This window comes from Lutra lutra, chromosome 1 (assembly GCF_902655055.1).
Source record: "Lutra lutra chromosome 1, mLutLut1.2, whole genome shotgun sequence".
Taxonomy (NCBI): domain Eukaryota; kingdom Metazoa; phylum Chordata; class Mammalia; order Carnivora; family Mustelidae; genus Lutra; species Lutra lutra.
Window position 1 is genome coordinate 160,104,141 of NC_062278.1, and position 20,340 is coordinate 160,124,480.

Here is a 20,340-nt window from a genome sequence, read left to right on the forward strand (position 1 = left end):
AAATCTTGCCATATAAACTTAAAGTAGTTTCTTTTTTTTGTTGTTAAGATTTTCTTTGAGAGAGAGCACAAGTGGGATAAAGAGCAGAGAGACAAGCAGACTCGAGCAGCAGAAAGAAAGGGAAAAGCCCAATGAAGGGCCTTTCAAATAGGACACTTAAGGGATGCCTAGGTGGCTCAGTCGGTTAAGCATCTGCCTTTAGCTCAAGTCATGATCCCAGGGTCCTAGGATGGAGTCCCACACTGGGCTTCCTGCTCAGAGGGAAGTCCACTTCTCCCCCTCCTCTCATGCTCTCGCTTTTTAGAAAAAAAAAAAAAAAAAAAAAAAAAAAAAAAGACATGTAAGTCTCAAACAACAGAATGACTACCCAAACAATGTTAACAACAGAGTTAGGGTATTGTACAAGTGCTATGGTAGAATAACCTGGGGTAAAACTTCATAGATCCTGCATTTATATATCGAATGAAAAGCTAAAGTTATTCTTCCACATTTCAGAATGCTAATCATCAGTCCAAAACCCAGAGCTCTGTCCAAACATTCAAAGAATATTCTATTTAATGACAGAAAAATAATTATGTTAAGTGAACAGATATTAACTCCAATTTTGTTGAAATAAAGCAGATGTACACATAAGAAAATATACCTATAAGGTAAACCACTTTATCTTGGTGAGAGCAGTTAATTTCCAGCTTTATGTCTTGACATATTTCCTAATCTTTCTACAGTGAGAGGATGTAATATTTTTATAAGAATAAAAGTTCTGATTTTGTTTAAAAATAAGGGTGCAACATGCTTTCAATGTATCCAACAAATTCATAGCTATGTAACAAAGTACTTTTGTTTAATTTGGTTAGTCACACTGGCCTATGCCCAAACTGTTAAGAGAACCTCAAAAAAATACCTTATAATTTCCAAGAGTAAATTCTACCCCCACATCTCTATTTTCCACTCTGCCAGCTCTCACTTTCCTATCAGCAAAACTTCATATTCTCATAAAGTGCGGACAAGATATGAGTAGACAAAATTGGACATGGCTTATTTTAGCCACAGACTCCATCTTGGTGCAGCTTGTCTATTTTCAGCACAAACCTGCTTCAGGCCTGAGACCCAGGCTCCTTGATTCATTCTCAAGTTCCATACTGAAACCAGCATTCCTAAAAATAACTGACATCCTTTCCTACTTGCTTCTCCTTTGGATTTCGCCTGAAAAACCCTGTAAAAAATCTTATTGCAAGGGCCCTCTTTGTGCATATCAGGTTCCATGAACTACAACTCTGCTGGCTAACAGTAAATTACTATGGTTTTTGTTAACTAAAGTTGTCAAATTTAAGAAAAATCATTTAATTTTAAATTACTACTTGTAAATTCGGTTGTAAAGCCCAAATGCTTGAGCTGTGTGTCCGTCCTTCGTTCAGAGCACGACACAGCCATACTCACCTTGGTTCAAGTACGTGAGAGTCTCGTCGTGCAGTTTTACCGCGGGCGAGGTGGCAGCGCACATCACATACTGAAAGGGTGGGTGTTTAGTCTCACCGTCCAGTGGAAGGCTGGAATCTTCTTGTTTAAAAATGGGCAACGCCAAGACATCGCTGAAAGGCAAGAGAACCAACAGTGGTCTTGAGTTTAAAATATTTAAAAGCATATAAAAACATGGAAGGGCAGAGTTTCTTTTAAAATTTAAGCTCAGGAGTGCCTGCTCAGTCGGTGGAGTGTGCAACTCTTGATCTCAGGGTTGTGAGTTCAAGCTCCATGGTGGGTGTAGCAATTACTTAAAAAATATATAAAACCTTTATTAAAAAAAAATAAATAAAAATAACATTTAAGGGTTGCCTGGGTGGCTCAGTGGGTTAAGCCTCTGCCTTCAGCTCAGGTCATGATCTCAGGGTCCTGGGATCAAGCCGTGCATCAGGCTCTCTTGCTCGGCGGGGATCCTGCTTCCCACTCTCTCTCTTGCCTACTTGTGATCTCTCTGTCAAATAAATAAAGTTTAAAAAAAAAAATTTAAACTCCAAAATGTCACACAGAATAAAAGAACTATTCATGTTAATCTGGCTCCCCAAAAGAGAGTATTAATAACCTATATCTCTAGTGTGGGTGTGGGGAGAAGGAGGGAACAGCTACGATGAGGCAGATAAAATAAAAAGTACTTAATAGTTAATAAAGTCCATGCTACTTACTGATCAAGAGATCTAATAATATACATGCTACTTCAAAAAATTCTTCAAAAACTTTAAACTCCATATTATTTCTATTAAAACAAGAGCAAGTAGGACCCCGGGGTGGCTCAGTCCGTTAGGCGTCTGCCTTTGGCTCAGGTCATGATTCCACGGTCCTGGGATTGAGCCCCTAAGAGTCTGCTTCTTCCTCTGACCCTCCCCGCTCTCATGCTCGCTCTCTGTCTCTGAAATAAATAAATCTAAAAAAAAGAGTCTTAAAAAGACAGCAAGTCAAGAGTGCAAAGCCTGTTTTGAAAGGTAGGTCACACTGGTACTATAAAATCACAAAGAAGCATTTGATTAAAATGGTACTTTACAAAAAAAAAAAAAAAATGGTACTTTACAAAAAGTACCCTGCAAGGCCTGGCAAACACTGAGGGCATAAAGCTTCATGCTTAGTCTAAAACAATGGCTTCTTCTGCGAGGGAACAGCAGCAGTAGAAACAGCTGCTATTTTTTCCCCCAAGAATAATTTGTGGCATTGATTGGAAGGGAGGGAGGGGGGCTTCTGGGGCACTGTCTATATTCTCTGTTAACCCAAACACACATGGATGTGTTTATTTTGTTTTGCTATAAAAACAGCTGCGAATATAACTTATATTCCATAAAAATTCACCCTTTTAAAGTGTGTAATTTGATGGGTTCTGGTAAATTAATAGAGTTGTGCGTTACCACAGCTATCTAATTCCAGAACATTTTCATCACCTCAAAAAAAAATCTCACACCCATTAGCAATCATTCCCCAGCCCTATCCCCCTACCCTATCCCTGGTCTTGGCAGTGATCTATTTTGTCTCTATGCATTTGCCTATTCTAAACATTTAATACAAATAGAATCATATGGTCTTCTTTTACTTAATATGTTTTCACGGTCCACCCCTGTTGTAGCATATATCAGTACTTCATCATTCCTTTTTGGGGGTGAATGATATTCCCCTATGTATGGACAGACCACACTGTGTTTATCCATTCTGGGACATCTGGGTTGTTTCTGTTTTTTAGCTATTATGAATAATGCTGCTATGAACAGCTGCTTGTTTTTCATGGAGACATACGTTTAATTCCCCTGGATATAAACCCAGGAGTAGAACTGCTAGGTTATATGGTTACTGTTTAACTTTTTGAGGAAATGCCAAATGGCTTTCCAAAGCAGCTGCACCATTTTTACATTCCCATCATTAATGTATGAGTTACAGGTATTGGTTTTTGAGATAAATCACTGACTTGTACCTGTATCTTGCTAATGTTTCCATGTTCATTCCTCAACAAAAAGTAAAATAATAAAATATCCAAATGAGGGGTACTTGGATGGCTCAGCTGGTTAAGGTATGGACTCTTGATTTCGGCTCAGATCATGATCTCAGGGTTGTGAGATCGAGCCCTACTCAGCAAGGAGTCTGCTCCAGATTCTCTTTCCCTCCGCCCCTCCCCCTGCCCTATGCTTTCCCACTTGCTCTAAAATAAATAAATCTTTTAAAAAATATAACCAAATGAATAACTACTACATCAACACCAATAGCAAGGGTTTGTCTGAATTGCTTACTTTCCTTTTTTATCTCTACAGGCCATTAAGTAAGATATTTGGCTAGTCCATTTTAATTAAATTCAACTTAAAACAAAATGTTGAAATAAATGAGATGGGAGAAAAAACCTGCATTGCATTCCCCCCTCCCTGCATATACTCTATTAAAGCACCAGACTGATTATTCAGAGACTTATTACCCACCAGTCCTCCTCTTTATCCCTGGAAACTGTCAAAATGCTTCTAAGCATACAAGTATAACTGAGAAACACACAGTCAGCGATGGTCACCAATCCTCCTCTAGGCTCTTCTCAGCACAACCTAGGGGTCACCTAAGTGGCACAGATATAAAACCTTGTGGCAGATATACAAACTTTTCAGGTGACTTAAAAGTGGTACTTTAAGACTTGAGAACAACTCTCTTCATGAAAAACAACTATAACAGTCAAAATGGTTCTACAGGAGATGAAAATATATATATATTCTTATGTCCTATATATGTAAGTATTTAAAGGACAAGAAAAAGAGGCGCCTGGCTGGCTCAGTCAGTAGGGCATGCAACTCTTGATCTCCAGGTTGTAAGTCTGAGCCCCAAATTGGGTGGGGTGTAGAGATTACTTGAAAATAAAATCTTTAAAAAAAGATCATTTTCCTTTGAAATCCCAATTAATTTTTAACTTCATTAGAAAATGCATTCCTGTCAACACAGCAGTCAGTGTTCCTCGTCAAACATAAGCCAGATCATTTCATTCCTTTGAACTCTCTCCCTCAGCTAGAGTCTTTCAACTAGGGTCCCTTCAAGGCCCCACTCACTTTGTTCTTCCCTCCTTTACTTGCCCTCACTTCCCTGCCCCCCACACCAGCCTCCCACCCTGCCTTTTTCCCACCCTGTCACTGGCTTTGGGTTTGGCTCTACTCTTCTGCTGATGTCCCTCTAGTGCACTCCCTTTAAATGTCCCCTTCACAGTGACAGCCAGACAGCTGCAGTCCTTGCATCCATGTTCCCAATTTCCCCGTCCTGCTCTATCTACCCACAAAAAGCTCATCACCTTCACACAGTACAAAGGACTTAAGTCTCTACCACCCATAAATACATAACGATCTCCCCAAATTTGTTTCACTTCACTGACTCACCCCAGCATTTAGCACAAAGAAGGGTCTCCAGTACCTCCTGAACCAATGAACCAACTGCAACACTAATAACCAATTATTACTAAAAGGAAAAAACCAAGTGCCTAGGTAATTTAAGATCATCATTTCTTCTAGGGTGAACCTGAAGAAAGTTCTAGTATTCAGTTGTTTTTATAATCCCATAACCCCAACAGGTAGAGCTCCCAGGGATCTGACAACCAAATGAAAAGTTTCTCAAGGCTTCAAATTATTACAAGTAATTCTGAAATGCCAGTACCCAAAAATAACCAGGCACACAAAGACAAACAAGACTCTGGGAGCAAGAACCAACAGCAAAAACAACAGATGGCCTACACCCAGTTCCAGATCTGTCTGTTGGTATTCAGCTCTCTTCCGCCTCTGTTGCAGAGGGTTCGAGGTCTGAAACTACATATATAAGACTTCTTGCCAGCTGGAGTCTTGCTAAGTTGTACAAGGGAAGCACTGGTGGGAAATTAAAAGGTAGTGGGAAAAGACAGAGAGGCAGGAAACTGCACAGACTGTGCCACAGGAAGTTTCCGGGCAGTCATCCCTTCAGCAGCTAGCCCAGGAGCAACCAGGTAACAAGTCCTCCCCCAACACGCCCAACCCTTCTAGCACCTTTGCAAACTAATACTTCACTACATCTTTCTCTGCTTTAAACATCTAAATGGTTTCTATTTTCCTACTGGACACAGACTGATACCCCCAAAGAATTCAGATGCTAGAATTAATGGACTCATACTATAAAATTATGCTTATCCTGTTTAAAGAAATAAAAGACAAGCCCAAAAAGATTGCAACGAAAAGGAAATTTTAAGGGTAGGCAAAACTGAAAAGGAACAAATGACTTTTAATTTTTTTTTAAAGATTCCATTTATTTATTTATTTGACAGAGAGACAGAGAATGAGCACAAGCAAGGGGAACAGCAGGAGGAGGAGAAGCAGGCTCTCTGCTGCACAGGGAGCCAGATACGGGGCTCGATCCCAGGACCCCAGAATCATGACCTGAGCCAAGGGCAGATGCTTAATTGATAGAGCCACCCAGGCATTCCCCAAATAGAACTTCTAGAACTGGAAAACAAAATTGCTAAAATTAAAAACTTAGCTTTAGGGACACCTGGGTGGCTCAGTTGGTTAAGCAGCTGCCTTCGGCTCAGGTCATGATCCCAGCCTCCTGGGATCGAGTCCCACATCGGGCTTCTCCCTCTGCCTCTGCCTGCCACTCTGTCTGCCTGTGATCTCTCTCTCTCTCTGACAAATAAATAAAATCTTAAAAAAAAAAACTTAGCTTTAAAAGTAGTTCAAACAGAAATGTAGAGTGAATAAGTAAACTGGAATATAGGCAAAAATAAGTTATTCAGAAGGCAGCAGAGTGAAATGAGGGAAAATGCAAAAGAGAAAGAAAGGATATAGTGAGATTTTATATTGAATTGAAGTTCCAGAAGAGGGAAAAATATTGTGGAGGAAGTATTTGAGATAAAGGCTGAGCAAGTTCCAGAACTAATGAAATATACCAATTCACAGATTCGAGAAGCCCAAATAACCAAAGCAGGGCAAATAAAAGAAAACCACACCTAAATACATCAAGAAAAACATCTAAGCTTAGAAGGAAGTACCAAGTAAAGGACTCAATCAGTGGAAAGTGGGAAAGGGGAGGATGCGGTGGGAGGTGGGAGGGTCTGAGGAGTCCTGGAGTCATGGAGTGCTGGGATGGGGAGCAGTGGACAAGGCCACTATGGGAACAACGCAGTGGCAAAAGTATGCACTGGAACACTAAGGCTGTGAACTTCAAGTGAGATCACTCAGTACTTTTTGACCACATTCAACTGCTTAGGTGACTAAAAGGAAGTGAAAAATCACATTTAATCAGGGTTACAGTTCTGCTAAAATAAAAAAGATGGGAAGGAAATAAAGCAAGAGAGGGCAAGAGAGACAAAACTATATGCAACGAAATACAACGACTGTCCATGAAAATTAAAAGTGGCTGAAGGGAAAAAAAGGTGTTCAAGAGGATGTGAAGCACCTGGGTGGCTCAGTCATTTCAGCTTTTGACTCAGGTCATGATCTCAGAGTTGTGAGTTGGAGCTGCACTCAGTGGGGAGTCTGCTTCTCTTCCTCTCCCTCTGCCTGTCCCTGGCTCATGAGCTCTCTCTAAAGTAAACATATCTTTTTTTTTTTTTAAGATTTTATTTATTTATTTGACAGAGACAGCAAGAGAGGAATACAAGCAAAGGGAGTGGGAGAGGGAGAAGCAGCCTTCCCACCAGAGGGAGCCCAATGTGGGGCTCAATCTCAGGACCCTGGGATCGTGAACTGAGTGGAAGGCAGATGCTTAATGGCTAAGCCACCCAGGCACTCCTAAAATAAATAAATTGCAAAAAAGAAAAAAAAAAAAAAGAAAAAAAAAAGAAAAGAAAAGAAAAGCAAAAGGGTGAATAGAGTTGAATCAAGGATCGTAGGTGGGCCAAATGACAGCAAGAGGAAGGTACTGAGGGAGTGAGCTGAAAGGGTAGAAAGGTAGTAGTTAACACTGAACTCTGAATTTGATATTATATGTGGGTTACATGATTGGAAATATCAAGGTCTAACATATGATCACAGGACTGAGAAGCTGAAGATATACCACTGTAAAAGAGATACAGGGAACAGAAATGTTAGGCTACTGGAAGGTCCATTTGGATATCTTCTGAAATCACCGAGAATTTAGTAGAGTCAGGTAATGACAGTGAACCTGGACCTAAAATTTTAAAAATGAGGACTGACCCAGAAATCACTAGGATAACTGCAATATGGTCTCAGAAATAAACTGAGGGTTTTGGATGGGAAGGGGTGTGGGGGGTTGGGTGAGCCTGGTAGTAGGTATTAAGGAGGGCACATATTGCATGGAGTACTGGGTGTGGTGCATAAACAATGAATTTTGGAACACTGAAAAAAGATGACTGCAATAACTGAGTGACTGATTGGTTAAAATGTGATAACATGAAATTCAAAGTTGGGGGTCTTACAAGGAAGGAAGAAAGGGAGCATAGCTTAAAAGTAACAGTGAGAAGTACTTCCTTAATGTTCTGGGGCAGCAGGAGGCCTATGGAAATAAACCACCACCACTTGCAAGGGCTTCAGAGCAAAAATATAGACTGGGAGGAAAGCCCGCTTTCCAAAGGAACAGGAAGATGAAGATATCATTATGAGACAAAATTGCCTGTGTTAGTCTCCTCAGGCTACCATAACAACATACCAAAAACTGGGTGGCTCAAACCAACAGAAATGTACATCTCTCAACTCTGGAGGCTAGAAATTTGAAATAAGGGTGCTGGCAGAGTCGGTCCAGGCCTCTCCCCCAGCTTCTGGTGTTTGGTGAAGTCCTGCACTTCCTGGCTTGTGGATGCATCCCTCCAAATTACATGGCCAGCTTCCCCTTTTAGGTCTTCACTTAATCTTCCCTCTGTGCCCAAAGGTCCTCTCTTTATAAAGACACCAGTGCCTGTCCTCATTATATCATTTTTGGTTGATTACCTCTATAAAAATTCTATTCAAATAAAGTCACATTCTGAGGTCCTGAGGGTTAGGACTTCCTAATATATCCTCTTGGGGGACACAATTCAATCTATGTGATGGCAGATTGAAGGTTCCAGAAGGCAAGGTGGAAGGACGTTAGGAACCGGCAAGAAAGGGGAGATGGCTAAGAACTAAGGAGGTGTGGGGCGGCTGGGTGGCTCATTTAGTTGAGTGTCTGCCTTTGGCTCAGGTCATGATCCCAGGAGCATGGGTATGAGCCCTGCATCGGGCTCCCTCCTCTGAAGGGAGTCTGCTTCTCCCTCTCGTGCTCACAGATGCATGCACATTTGCACTCCCTCTCTCAAATAAATAAATAAATAAATAAAAAGAATTGAGGGGTTGCAGCGCGACAGTGCTGACCAAAATGCAGGAGAAAAGCAGTATCCTGAAACGCTGGAGTTTCTTGTAGTCTTAACAAATAAATACAAAGGGCACAAAAGGTCTGGGGTCTGGTCCAATATGCCCTAAAAAATTTATATTTATATGTATCTGTCTAGGAGAGACAACTCAAAAAGAGAAAGCACAAATAAGTATGAATAAAAAAGGAGCTATCACTAATAAAAACTAAAAATGGGGGGTGCATGAGTGGTTCAGTTGGTTAAGCATCTGCTTTCAGCTCAGGTCATGATCTCAGAGTCCTAAGATCAAGCCCCACATGGGGCTCCCTTGCTCAGCAGTGAGTCTACTTCTTCCTCTCCCTCCACCCCCTACTCATTCATGTTCCTCTCTCTCAAATAAATAAAATCTTAAAGAAAAAAAAAACCCTGAAAAGATGAGAATATCACTACCAACTTTATGCCAACACATCTTAAACTATGGATAAGACGAACAATTTCCTAGAAAGATAATTTATCAAAACTTTCTTTAAGACACAGGGGCACCGTGGCTTGGCTCAGTCAATGGAGGATGTGACTTTTTTTTTTTTTTTTTAAAGATTTTTATTTATTTGACAGAGAGATCACAAGTAGGCAGAGAAGCAGGCAGAGAGAGAGGGGGAAGCAGGCTCCCCGCTGAGCAGCGAGCCCGATGCGGGGCTTGATTCCAGGACCTTGAGATCATGACCAGAGCTGAAGGCATAGGCTTAACCCACTGAGCCACCCAGGTGCCCGAGGATGTGACTCTTGATCTTGGGGTTGTATATTTAAGCCCTGTGTTGGGTGTAGAGATTACTTACAAAAATAAAAGCTTATAAAAACTTTCTTCAAGACACAAAAATCTTTTTAAAATAATCCTACAGAGTCTGATATTGTGGCTAAAAATTTTCCCCCAAAGAAAATTCCTGCCCTAGAATGATTTTATAGGCAAGTTCTGTCAAACTTTCAAAGATAGTTCTCGCAGAAAGTCTTCAAACAGAACAGAAAGAGAATACACTCTAACTCATTTTAGGTGTCTAATGTAACTTTGAATCAAAACTAGCTACAAACAGAACTAAAAATGAAAATGAAAAGCTCATTTCAGCCATAAATATAGAGGCCAAAGACCCAAATTAAGAATTAACAAATCAAATCCAAGAGTATAATGACAAAGCATGATGTAGTTGAGTATTCCCCAGGAACACAAGGACAGAATACAGAATCTGGAAACAGAACTCCACACTTCTGGACAGCTGATTTAGAACAGAATGTCATTGTGAAGAAGCTCAAGTAAAAAGTCTTTTCAAACAGGGAAAAGTGCAATCGGTCTCCTACTTCATACCTTACCCTTACCAAAAACAAACAAACAAAAATTTACTCCAGACAGACTGTAAACTTAGGTGTGATATATAAAGTAATAAATCAGGGGGCCTGGGTGGCTCAGTGGGTTAAAGCCTCTGCCTTCAGCTCAGGTCACGATCCTGGGTTCCTGGGATCAAGCCCCACATTGGGCTCTCTGCACAGCGGGGAGCCTGCTTCCCTTCCTCTCTGCCTACTTGTGATCTCTGTCAAATAAATAAAATCTTTAAAAAATATAAAAATAAAAAAATAAAGTAATAAATCTTTAGAAAAGACTGTAAGAATATCTTACACCCTCACAGTAAGGAAAGACCAACTATAAGTGAAAAGATTAGTCAATCTGACCATATCAAAATCAAGAACATTCAAAAGCCACCAAAAAGAAGAGAAAGGCAAGTCACAGAGGTGAGGTATTTATGACATATATGCATGATCAAAGGCTAGGGTCCAGGATATATGAAGAACTACAAGAAAGAAAATAAAAAAGAAAACAATAGAACTGAATGAAAAAAAGGCGTTGCCTTCGAATCCTGTGAGATACTTAGCTGAATATATATGCATCTGTTAGAAAACAACCACCAAAACCAAAGAAAAAAGCATCCAACCAACCAAGTTGGAAAATAACAAGAGCAAGCAAGAAACAAGGAAGAAAACGACCACAAAAGTAAAATAGAAAATCCAACAGAAAAGAAAAGTAAAGCCAAAATTTGGCTTTTTTAGAAGCACTGAAGATACAAGCCTCTGAAATAGGTCACAAAAAAGGAAAAGACACAAGTAGTACATAAAATAAAAGGCATCATCACAAATATTGAAGAGATCTTTCAAAAAAATTTTTGAAAACTCAGAGCAGACAATTTTTGATAAAATTTAAAATTACCACAACTGGCCAAGATACACAAATTCTGAATACTCCTATGTCAAATAAATTACAGGTACCGTCAAATATCTACTTGTGCAAGAAAGTTAAAATCACCAAATCCAGGCTGTATTCCAGGTGAACTTTACAAAATCTTGAACAGTTAAGTCTCATCTCATAAAGAACTGTTTAGGGACACCTGGCTGGTTCAGTCCACAGAGCACAAAACTCTTGATTGCAGGGTTGTGACTTCAAGCCCCATGTTAGGTATAGAGCCTGCCTACATACATACATACATACATATATAAATAATAAATAAAACTTCTGGCACATAAAAAGAGCAAGCCACCCAACTCAATGAAACTGATACAGCCTTGATGTTTAAAAAAAAAAAAAAAAAATACCAGGAGTGCAAGAAAATTGAGGACCAATCTCATTTAGGAACAAAGATAACCTGTTTATGAAACTTTGGGAACATTCTCTAAAATCATTACAACTAAAAACTCAAGTTTTAGTGGTTCTAAATAACACTACAGTGAAGCCCTAACCAACACACCAAGCAAGAAAATGAAATGTAAAGATCACATAGGAGGAAACAAATCTACCATTATTTAAAGATACTGTCTAACTACAAAGTCTGAGATCCTACAAATTATTAGAACTATTAAGTTCACGGGAGCCTGGGTGGCTCAGTCAGTTAAAACGTCTGCCCTCAGCTTGGGTCATGATCTCAGGGTCCTCGGATCAAGCCCTGCATCTGGCTCCCTGCTTAGCAGGGAGCCTACTTCTCCCTCTCCCACTTGCCCTGCTTGTGCTCTCTGCCAAATAAGTAAAATCTTTAAAAAGGTGGGGGCAGAACTATGAAGTTCGGCAAGGTCCTGGAGGGGGAAAAACAAAGCAAGCCACAACAAGACAAAGAAAAAATATATATAGCCTTCCTGGCTGATTTTTCTCGTATCTAGAAAGATCATGTTCTACAAAGGACCTCTCTATTAATTGGTAGGCAGCCAAACGGAGCAATGGAAAGAAGAAGCCATACCCCAGCTCTGGAGCTTCAAATCCTAGCTCCACCATTTGTGGAGTGACACCGTGGCAGGCTACTTAACTTCTCTGAGCTTTAATAATGGGTTTACTTTAATTTATAAGAAAACATTTTAAGTATCTAAACTATATGAACACATTAAACCAGAGATTCTCAAAGTGTGATTTGTGGTATCCTGAGGAAACAGACTTCTTCAGGGGATTCGGGAGGTCAAACCTATTTTCAGAATACTAAAACAATATTTGCCCTTTTCACGTTGATGACATTTGCACTCAACCAATGGTGATTAAACCTGCTAGGGCCTTAACATCAATCGAGGCAGGGGCACCAAACTATCCAAATCAAGGCAGTGGTAGTCACTCTATAAAAATGATTAATTTTAGGGCACCTGGGTGGCTCAGTGGGTTGAGCCGCTGCCTTCAGCTCAGGTCATGATCTCGGGGTCCTGGGATCAAGCACCACATTGGGCTCTCTGCTCAGCAGGGAGCCTGCTTCCCTTCCTGCCTCTCTGCCTACTTGTGATCTCTGTCAAATAAATAAATAAAATCTTAAAAAAAAAAGATTAATTTTAGTATATATTGGTTCTTGGGTAGGTGTATTTCTGCTGCACACCGAAGTGCAGTGGTTATCTCAAGGAAAGCTTTTATGCCACCTTAATAATCTTTGATCTGGAGGCTGACTGAGCAGTTTCTCCCACAGAATATCACTTTACCTTGAAAGAAAAACTAACAAACTGTGATTACTCAGACCTGGTTATGTGACAGAAATTTCCTCAAAAATGAAAAAGTGAGCCCATCATTTCCTGGGAAACTATAATGGTTTTAGAGTAGGCAGTTAGTTAGGTTCGAATAGGATGTCTGCAAGCCAGCATACAGGAAGTCATTGCCAACTATGAGGAAGTCAGAGGTCTGTCCTGGCACCATTCCAAAACAAAACCACAAGAAACTGGATCAAACCAGACAGGTCCAAGATGGCTGACAAAGTAGGCCAAGGTTCACATTATTCCTTTATTATTACACTACATTACCAGAGCTAAAATCTCCCCAACACGGGTCTCATGACAGGAAACCCCTGGCCAAATAAGGAAGAAAAGGCTATGCTTCCAAGAAATTCCTTCCTCAAGTGATGAATATTCCACCCTCTTGTTAACAACTTTTAAGAGAGAAACCCAGGAGCACCTGGGTGGCTCAGTTGGTTCAGCGTCCAACTCTTGATCTAAGCTCAGGTCTTGATCTTAGGGTTGAGTTCAAGTCCTGTGTTGGGCTCCACGCTGGGCGTGGATAGAAATCCAAACCCTAACGGATGCCACACACCCTGGAGCCGACCAGCATTCACATTTTGAGAGCATACTTTTGCTTTAATAAACTTTCCTGCTTGTACTGCTGTGTAGTGTCTGTCCTTCAAGTCTTTCTCCTGATGAGATCAAGAACCTCCAGTGACATCTTTTAGACAACCGGGGTCAAGAGCCTCACATGACCTGAGGTCTCCCCAGTCTACTTAGCCAATGTCTTCTGTAAGGTAATAATTTAATATCTTATGCGTAATCTAAAGAGATCATAGTACTTCCTAAGTCCTAAAAATTAAGTTATAGATTTTAAATTTCATGTAAACAGTAAGATGGGAAGAAAATTACCAGGTGGCCCAAAAGACCCTCCTAAGAAAGTCTTATTGTGCTACTTCCTAAAGGTCATTTAGTTATCTGTCCCTTACTTCAGAAAACATGAATGACCTAGATTTCAAGGTACAATGGGTTTCAGCCTTCCTTCAGTGAGGGGAAGCTTAGCCTTCATTTGGAATGGTAGTACCACTAGCAGGTCACCTGGATCCCAACACTGTAACATCAGTGGGCTTCAGATTACTCACTTAAAATAAAAGGAATGGTTTAGAAGTTTCTAAGGTTTCTTCATCCATCTCTAGAATCTTGATATTATAACTAAGATTCTAAAAAACATTTATGACCTGCCTCATTCCAAACAGAATCTGCAGTAGCTCATACCTCACATATAAATGTGGTACACCAGTACACACAGACGGGAGGGAGAAGGGTGGTGACAGAGAAAATGAAACAGAGCCAAGAAGAAAAAGAGGAGGGGAAGAAGCAAAGACAGTATCAAAAATTTGTCACAGCATAGCCTAATACTATCAGCCTGCAGTTTTTTTTTTTTAAGTTTTTTTTTTTAAAGATTTTATTTATTTATTTGACAGAGAGAGATCACAAGTAGACGAAGAGGCAGGCAGAGAGAGAGAGAGGGAAGCAGGCCTCCTGCTGAGCAGAGAGCCCGATGCGGGACTCGATCCCAGGACCCCGAGATCATGACCTGAGCCGAAGGCAGCGGCCTAACCCACCGAGCCACCCAGGCGCCCCTTTTTTTTAAGATTTTATTTATTTATTTGACAGAGAGATCACAAGCAGGCAGAGAGGCAGGCAGAGAGAGGAGGAAGCAGGCTCCCCGCTGAGCAGAGAGCCCGATGCGGGGCTCAATCCCAGGACTCTGAGATCATGACCTGAACGGAAGGCAGCTGCTTAATCCACTGAGCCACCCAGGTGCCCCATCAGCCTGCAGTTTAATGCAAATAGTTTTGGGGTTTTTTTGTTGTTGTTGTTTTTTTAAGTAAGTCCCATGCCTAACCTGGGGCTTGAACTCACAACCCTGAGATCAAGAGCCAATGTTCTACAGAGCCAGCCAGGTGCCCTAACGCAAACAGATTTTTAAGTTAAGTCATACTACTGAGAGAAACCATCTTTCTACCCCCAAATCAAGGAAACCATTTCTTAAAAAGTCTTTAGAGATGGGTGGTTTACAGGGCCTGAGAGGCTCAATCAGTTAAGTGTCTGCCTTTGGCTGAGATCATGACCTCCAGGTCCTAGGATCGAGACCCACACTGGGCTCCATGCTCAGTGGAGAGCCTGCTTCTCCCTCTCCTGCTGCTCCCCCTGCTTGTGCTCTCTGTCAGACAAGTACATAAATCTTTAAAAAATAAAAATAAAAAGGGTGATTTAAACCATCCAAAGACCAAATATAGTAAGCATACTTCACTTTGGAATTTAAAAAAATTTACTTTGTAGGTAGCCTTTCATTTCATTGAGAAGTCATTTTCCAATAATTTCAAATTCAGCACCTTGAGTTTAATTCTTGAACTTTAGAAAAAAGAAATCAAAGAGAAAGATAAGCATCAATAGCCTTACTTCCCATTTGATGCGATATGAAGAGAGACTACCTGCCCATGCAGAAGAGAGACACCAGGCACTCGGAAGATCCAGCCTTCTTAGGACTCCTGGTCCAAACTGGGAAGTGCAATCAAAGAAAGCCTCCAATAGCCTAAAGCCTACTTCAGACTGAATCTGTATCAAGTCCATTTTGGAACTGCCCAAGTCTGAATTTCAGATAAAGGGCCTTGAATTTGCAAGAGGCAAGCAAGAACTCTCATCAGCTACTCAGTTTTGAGAATCCAATTAAATACGAAAACAAACAAACAAACCTAAATAAGCTCCTTAAAAACTGGTATTGCCTTCAGAGATACCTGAAATTTTAGATTAAATGACACACCATGTAAGTAATAACTAAAAACATTTAATGGAAAGTTTCCCCATGGCCAAGTGTTGTATAAGACCCATAATCATAAAGATGTCAGACATTATTTTAAGAACAAGGTCAGGGAAAGGTTAAAATCATGATTTTCTTTCCTTTTCACAGACTAAAACATACACAAAAGTTCATTAGCTGGCTGGGTCACTAAAACAAATAAAACTCTAGGGAAAAAGTAAAAACTCAAGATAACCCTAACAAGCAAAATTCTTGGCCACAAACTTCCATTTAGCCATAACTGAGACCTGAGAAGCAACTTTTCAGCTGAAAACACTAAATTCCCTTCATGTGCCTTAAATGGTCTCCAGGAGCAGCATGGCACCTGAGGTCTGTGTTTTAACTACGAAATCACAGTCTCTAGTACTGTGTGGGATGACCCTGTGACTTTCAATAGATCAATTTCTTCAACTGAGACAGCTGTTCTAGAAAATAAGCCACCTCATCCAGAGCCCTCAAGTTGCACAACTGCAGACAGCAAGTGCCAAGTTCAGGGAGAGGAGCCCATACCCAATCAGGGTCAGAGTCTGGTGACCAAAGGCTTTCCTCCACACACTTCCACACTCTAAGAAACATCTCCTTCTTTCTGAGAGTTCTTTATTACCCAGAGTTTGCCCTTTAAGATATAAAAGCTGAATTTCTTCAGGGTGCACCCCCACCCCACCATTCCAGGTCTGCTCTGACCCCCAAGTCTCTCTTCGGGACATTTATGCTCTCTGTCCTCCCGGAGAGCTGCAGTGAGATGTACGAAAGCTACCAGAAGACTGGACAGCACTTCAAAGACATCAGGCATTACTTTAAAGAACACATTCAGAAAATCTCAATTCGCCTTAACAAAAAGCTGCCAAACCATGGAATTGTACACTTTAATCAGGTGAACTTATACTGCATAAACTGTATTTCAACATAGCTGCTAAAAATAAAAATAAAGAGCCAGCAAACTGACCTAAGTTAAAAACAAAAACAAAAAAACCCAACACAGCATTCTTCAGGATAAAGGCCAGAAACTAAGCTCTGATCTGTTTCAACCTTCAACATTAAACAAAATGAATGGCTGCTGGGACAGGCAACAGAGACTAAACTATTGTTTGTTGTGCAATCACTGCATCTTAAAGCCTTCTTCAAAAAAAAAAAAAAAAAAAAAAAAAAAAAAAGCCTGAGAGAGCGGTCACCAAAATGAAAAATTTCACTTTGAAACAATCAAAAACCATAACTAAGGTTGTTTTTTTTCCCCCCGAGTCTCCTTTCACTTATAATTATTACTGTAACAGCAAATGATTAAAATTTGCAACCAGAAAAGACTACGATGTAGAACAGACTAGAAACTGATAACCAAAACCTTGGAGTATTTTCCCAATACAAGTTCTACCATTTCGTACACTATTCAAGCTCCAAGGGACTAGTAAATCACTTCCAAGGAAAAGGAAGCCCCTTCCCCCCCACAGCCGGCTACTTTTACAGCAAAAATGCAGCTCTCAGAAGCAGTTCCCGCGGCGTCTTGCAGGGCCGCCCTCCCACGCCCGCCACCCGGGTGGGCAGACACCCGCCGGGCTCCCTGGACCCGACCGCCACGCGGCAGGGCCCGGACCCCGCGGCCAGGAGGCCCGGGCATCGCTGGGCGCAGCCGCGCCTGGCAGAGACCGGGGGTCGTGCAGGCCTTCCCCAAGGAGACCCCAGCTTCCGCCCGCCCGGCCCGGGGCGCCCGGTACCTCATGCTGTAGGCGCCGGCGCCCAGCTCCTGCCCGATGCCCGAGAGGCTGGCATCGAAGTCGTGCACCAGCCCGGACTCGATCACCTCGTCCATCTTGAGCACCCAGGCCATCTTCCGGCCTCGCCGCCGCCCGGCGCGGCCTCCGCGAGCAGGCGTTGGGGCCGGAGCTCCGCGGGCGCGCCCTGGGGGAGGGCGCGGGTGAAGCCTCGGGCGGCGCGGCGGATGGTCACCACAGGCGGCCCGGGCGGCGGCCGGGACGAGAGCGTCCGGGGCCCCGCAAGCAGGGCACGGCGAGCCCGGCAAGCAGCTGCAGCGGGAGCTGCCGGGCCGCCGGCAGCGCCTCCCTCCCGCGGGCGCCGGCCCCGCGCCTCATGCCGCCGCCGCCGCCCACCCCCTGCGCCGCTAGCGCTGCAGCCGCCGCCGCCCGCCCCGCCCCGGAGCCCCCGGCTGCATCCTCCCCGGCGCCGCGCGGGGGCGGGAGCTCAGCCCGCCCGTCACCCGATCCCCGGTCTCGACCCCGGCCCTCGGCCCACCCGCCCAGGTACAAGCTCCCCGCCACCCCGGCCAACCCCGCCGCCGCCGCTCCGCCGGCCCGGACGCTGGCTCCTATATGGCCGTGGCCTGAGCGCTCTCGCCGCTTCCGCCTCCTCCCGGCCCCGCCCCGGTCCCGCCCCCACCCCCGCTTTCGATCCTCGCTCAGGCCCGCCCCGCACGGCCGGGCACTTCGGGGAACTCCCGGCGCTTCGGGACGGAGAAACTGTTCAGGCGGAGCAGCGCAGCCCCGCCCACGCGGCCAATTCGCAGCCCCTGCGGCCCATAGATCTCCCCGCACTCCAGCCCAGGAAGAGGTGGTGCCCGCAGGGAGGCCAGTTTCCGCCCATTCAGAAAGGCGGACTGATTGACAGGCGAACGGGACAATAATGGCAAGTGCTTGGTCGAAGCTCCCGTGAGTCTCTGGGCCCCTGTACTAAGCAACCAATCAAAACGTTCTTCCTCTTGGGCGGTCTCGAGGATGGAATTGGCTGCCTAAAGAAAGAGTTCATTGGGCGGCACCGGAGGAAGCCGCCCTAAACGCCGCTCCTGGAGGTCTTTTGCTCCCTTGGGGTCTTTCCGGGCAGTCTCTGGGTTTTGCCGAAACTACAAATGGGGGTGGAGGGGGCGCGGACTGAAAAGCCAAATGGGCAGAAAATCTGGATTGACATGAGTGTAGGCCAATCAACGCCGTTGAAAAGGCCTCCGGCTGTCTCCCAGTTGCAGATTGCGGTGAGCATAATGGCGAGCCCGAGTTAAACTGGGTTTTCAGTCCCAGTAACAGCCAGCAATCGTGTTACTGTTACCGCTCTTGGTTTTGGAGGTTCACTGGGCTTAGATGATTCTCGTTCAGGGTCTGTCTGTTCTGTGGGTGGAGTGGCATGGCTGGGCTAAAGTCCTCTCAAGGGCTTCCCCACTCACGTGTCTTAAGGCATGATGTCGGCTATCCCCTGGAACGTCAGTTGGGGTTGCTGGAATGCCTACACAGTGGCCTCTCCGTGTGGTCTTGACTTCTCTCGGCATGGGAGCTGGGTTCCTAAAGCAAGTGTCTCAAACGACAGAAAGTGGAGATTGCTGGTTTCTTAATGACAAAGATTCTTTGCTTGACCAAACTTTAGTCAGATCTCAAACCTTCCAGACCCATCTGTGCACATTCTTGTAAAATTCAGTTTTAGCAAGAACCCTCTACCTCCTTAACTGCTCAGGTTCTTTAGCCTCTGCCATCCCCCGGGTGATGTCTGATCACCCTGGCGGGTCTTCAAAAGAATTATGTTAGGTACTTCTGCCGGAACCACCCCGCCTTACCTCCTTGTAATTTCTTCATAGTAACTTTGCATTCACTCATCCCCAACCTGCTCCTCGACTCCAAATTCCCACTTAGCCATGCTGTATTTGGCTTTGAGCCTAATCCCCATTGCAAAATTGTGTTGGTATGATCCTTAATACCCATTGTAATAGTCCTGAGTAAAGTCTGTCTTGCCATTTTTAGCAAGTGACACTGAATATTTTTTCTGAAAGCCTGGGACCAAAAACTGACACAGACTCTTTATTCTGTACTGTATTAGTGAAGCAGCCATAGAATAAGGTTGATGGGAGAAGAGTTAGTTTTGGGGGGCCATGTTTTAAAATTTCCAAAATTCGGGGTGCCTGGGTGGCTCAGTGGGTTAAGCCGCTGCCTTCGGCTCGGGTCATGATCCCAGGCCCTGGGTTCGAGCCCCACGTCGGGCTTTCTGCTCAGCAGGGAGCCTGCTTCCTCCTCTCTCTCTGCCTGCCTCTCTGCCTACTTGTGATTTCTCTCTGTCAAATAAATAAATAAAATCTTAAAAATAAATAAATAAATAAAATAAAATTTCCAAAATTCACCGTCAGGCCACAAATGTTGTATACTCTTTCCACAAGCAGTGAACACTCACCTCTTCCCCAGACCCCCGCAAAAAGCCCTCATCCCTTTACAACATTAAGGTTCGGGATTTTGTGAGGTCCTGGAACAGATGAGGCACTTTGGGTGCTGTTCCTTGGTTGTGCATTAAGTGGTTCTTTAAAGTGGCTCCTCATGGGGCGCCTGGGTGGCTTAATCCTTAAACCTCTGCCTTCCAATCTGGTCATAATTCCAGGGTCCTGGGATCCAGCTCTGCATTGGACTCCCTGCTCAGCAGGAAGCCTGCTTCTCCCTCTCCCACTCCCTCTGCTTGTGTTCCCTCTTTTGCTGTCTCTCTCTCTCTCTCTCTCTCTCTGTGTCCAATAAATAAATAAGATCTATTTTAAAAAATCAATAAATCGGGGCGCCTGGGTGGCTCAGTGGGTTGAGCCTCTGCCTTTGGCTTGGGTCATGATCCCAGAGTCCTGGGATCAAGTCCTACATTGGTCTCCCTGCTCGGTGGGGAGTCTGCTTCCCCCTTTTTCTCTACCTGCTTGTGATCTCTCTCTGTGTGTCAAATAAATAAATAAAATCTTAAAAAT

General features: G+C 43.4%; 1 protein-coding gene across 2 annotated transcripts in view; it reads right to left on the reverse strand.

The window, feature by feature from the left end:
* UBP1 (upstream binding protein 1) overlaps nt 1-17,760 on the reverse strand; it is a 57,027-nt gene extending 39,267 nt beyond the window's left edge. The window contains exons 1-2 of one of the 2 annotated variants that reach the window (XM_047741517.1): nt 17,348-17,760; nt 1,438-1,589 (exon numbers count right to left, since the gene is read on the reverse strand). In XM_047741517.1, coding sequence (XP_047597473.1) covers nt 1,438-1,589; nt 17,348-17,460 — 265 coding nt within the window. In that variant the 5' untranslated portion in view covers nt 17,461-17,760. The remainder of the gene's footprint in view (nt 1-1,437; nt 1,590-17,347) is intronic. The other variant, XM_047741522.1, reaches the window with a different exon arrangement.
* Nucleotides 17,761-20,340: the final 2,580 nt, after the last annotated feature.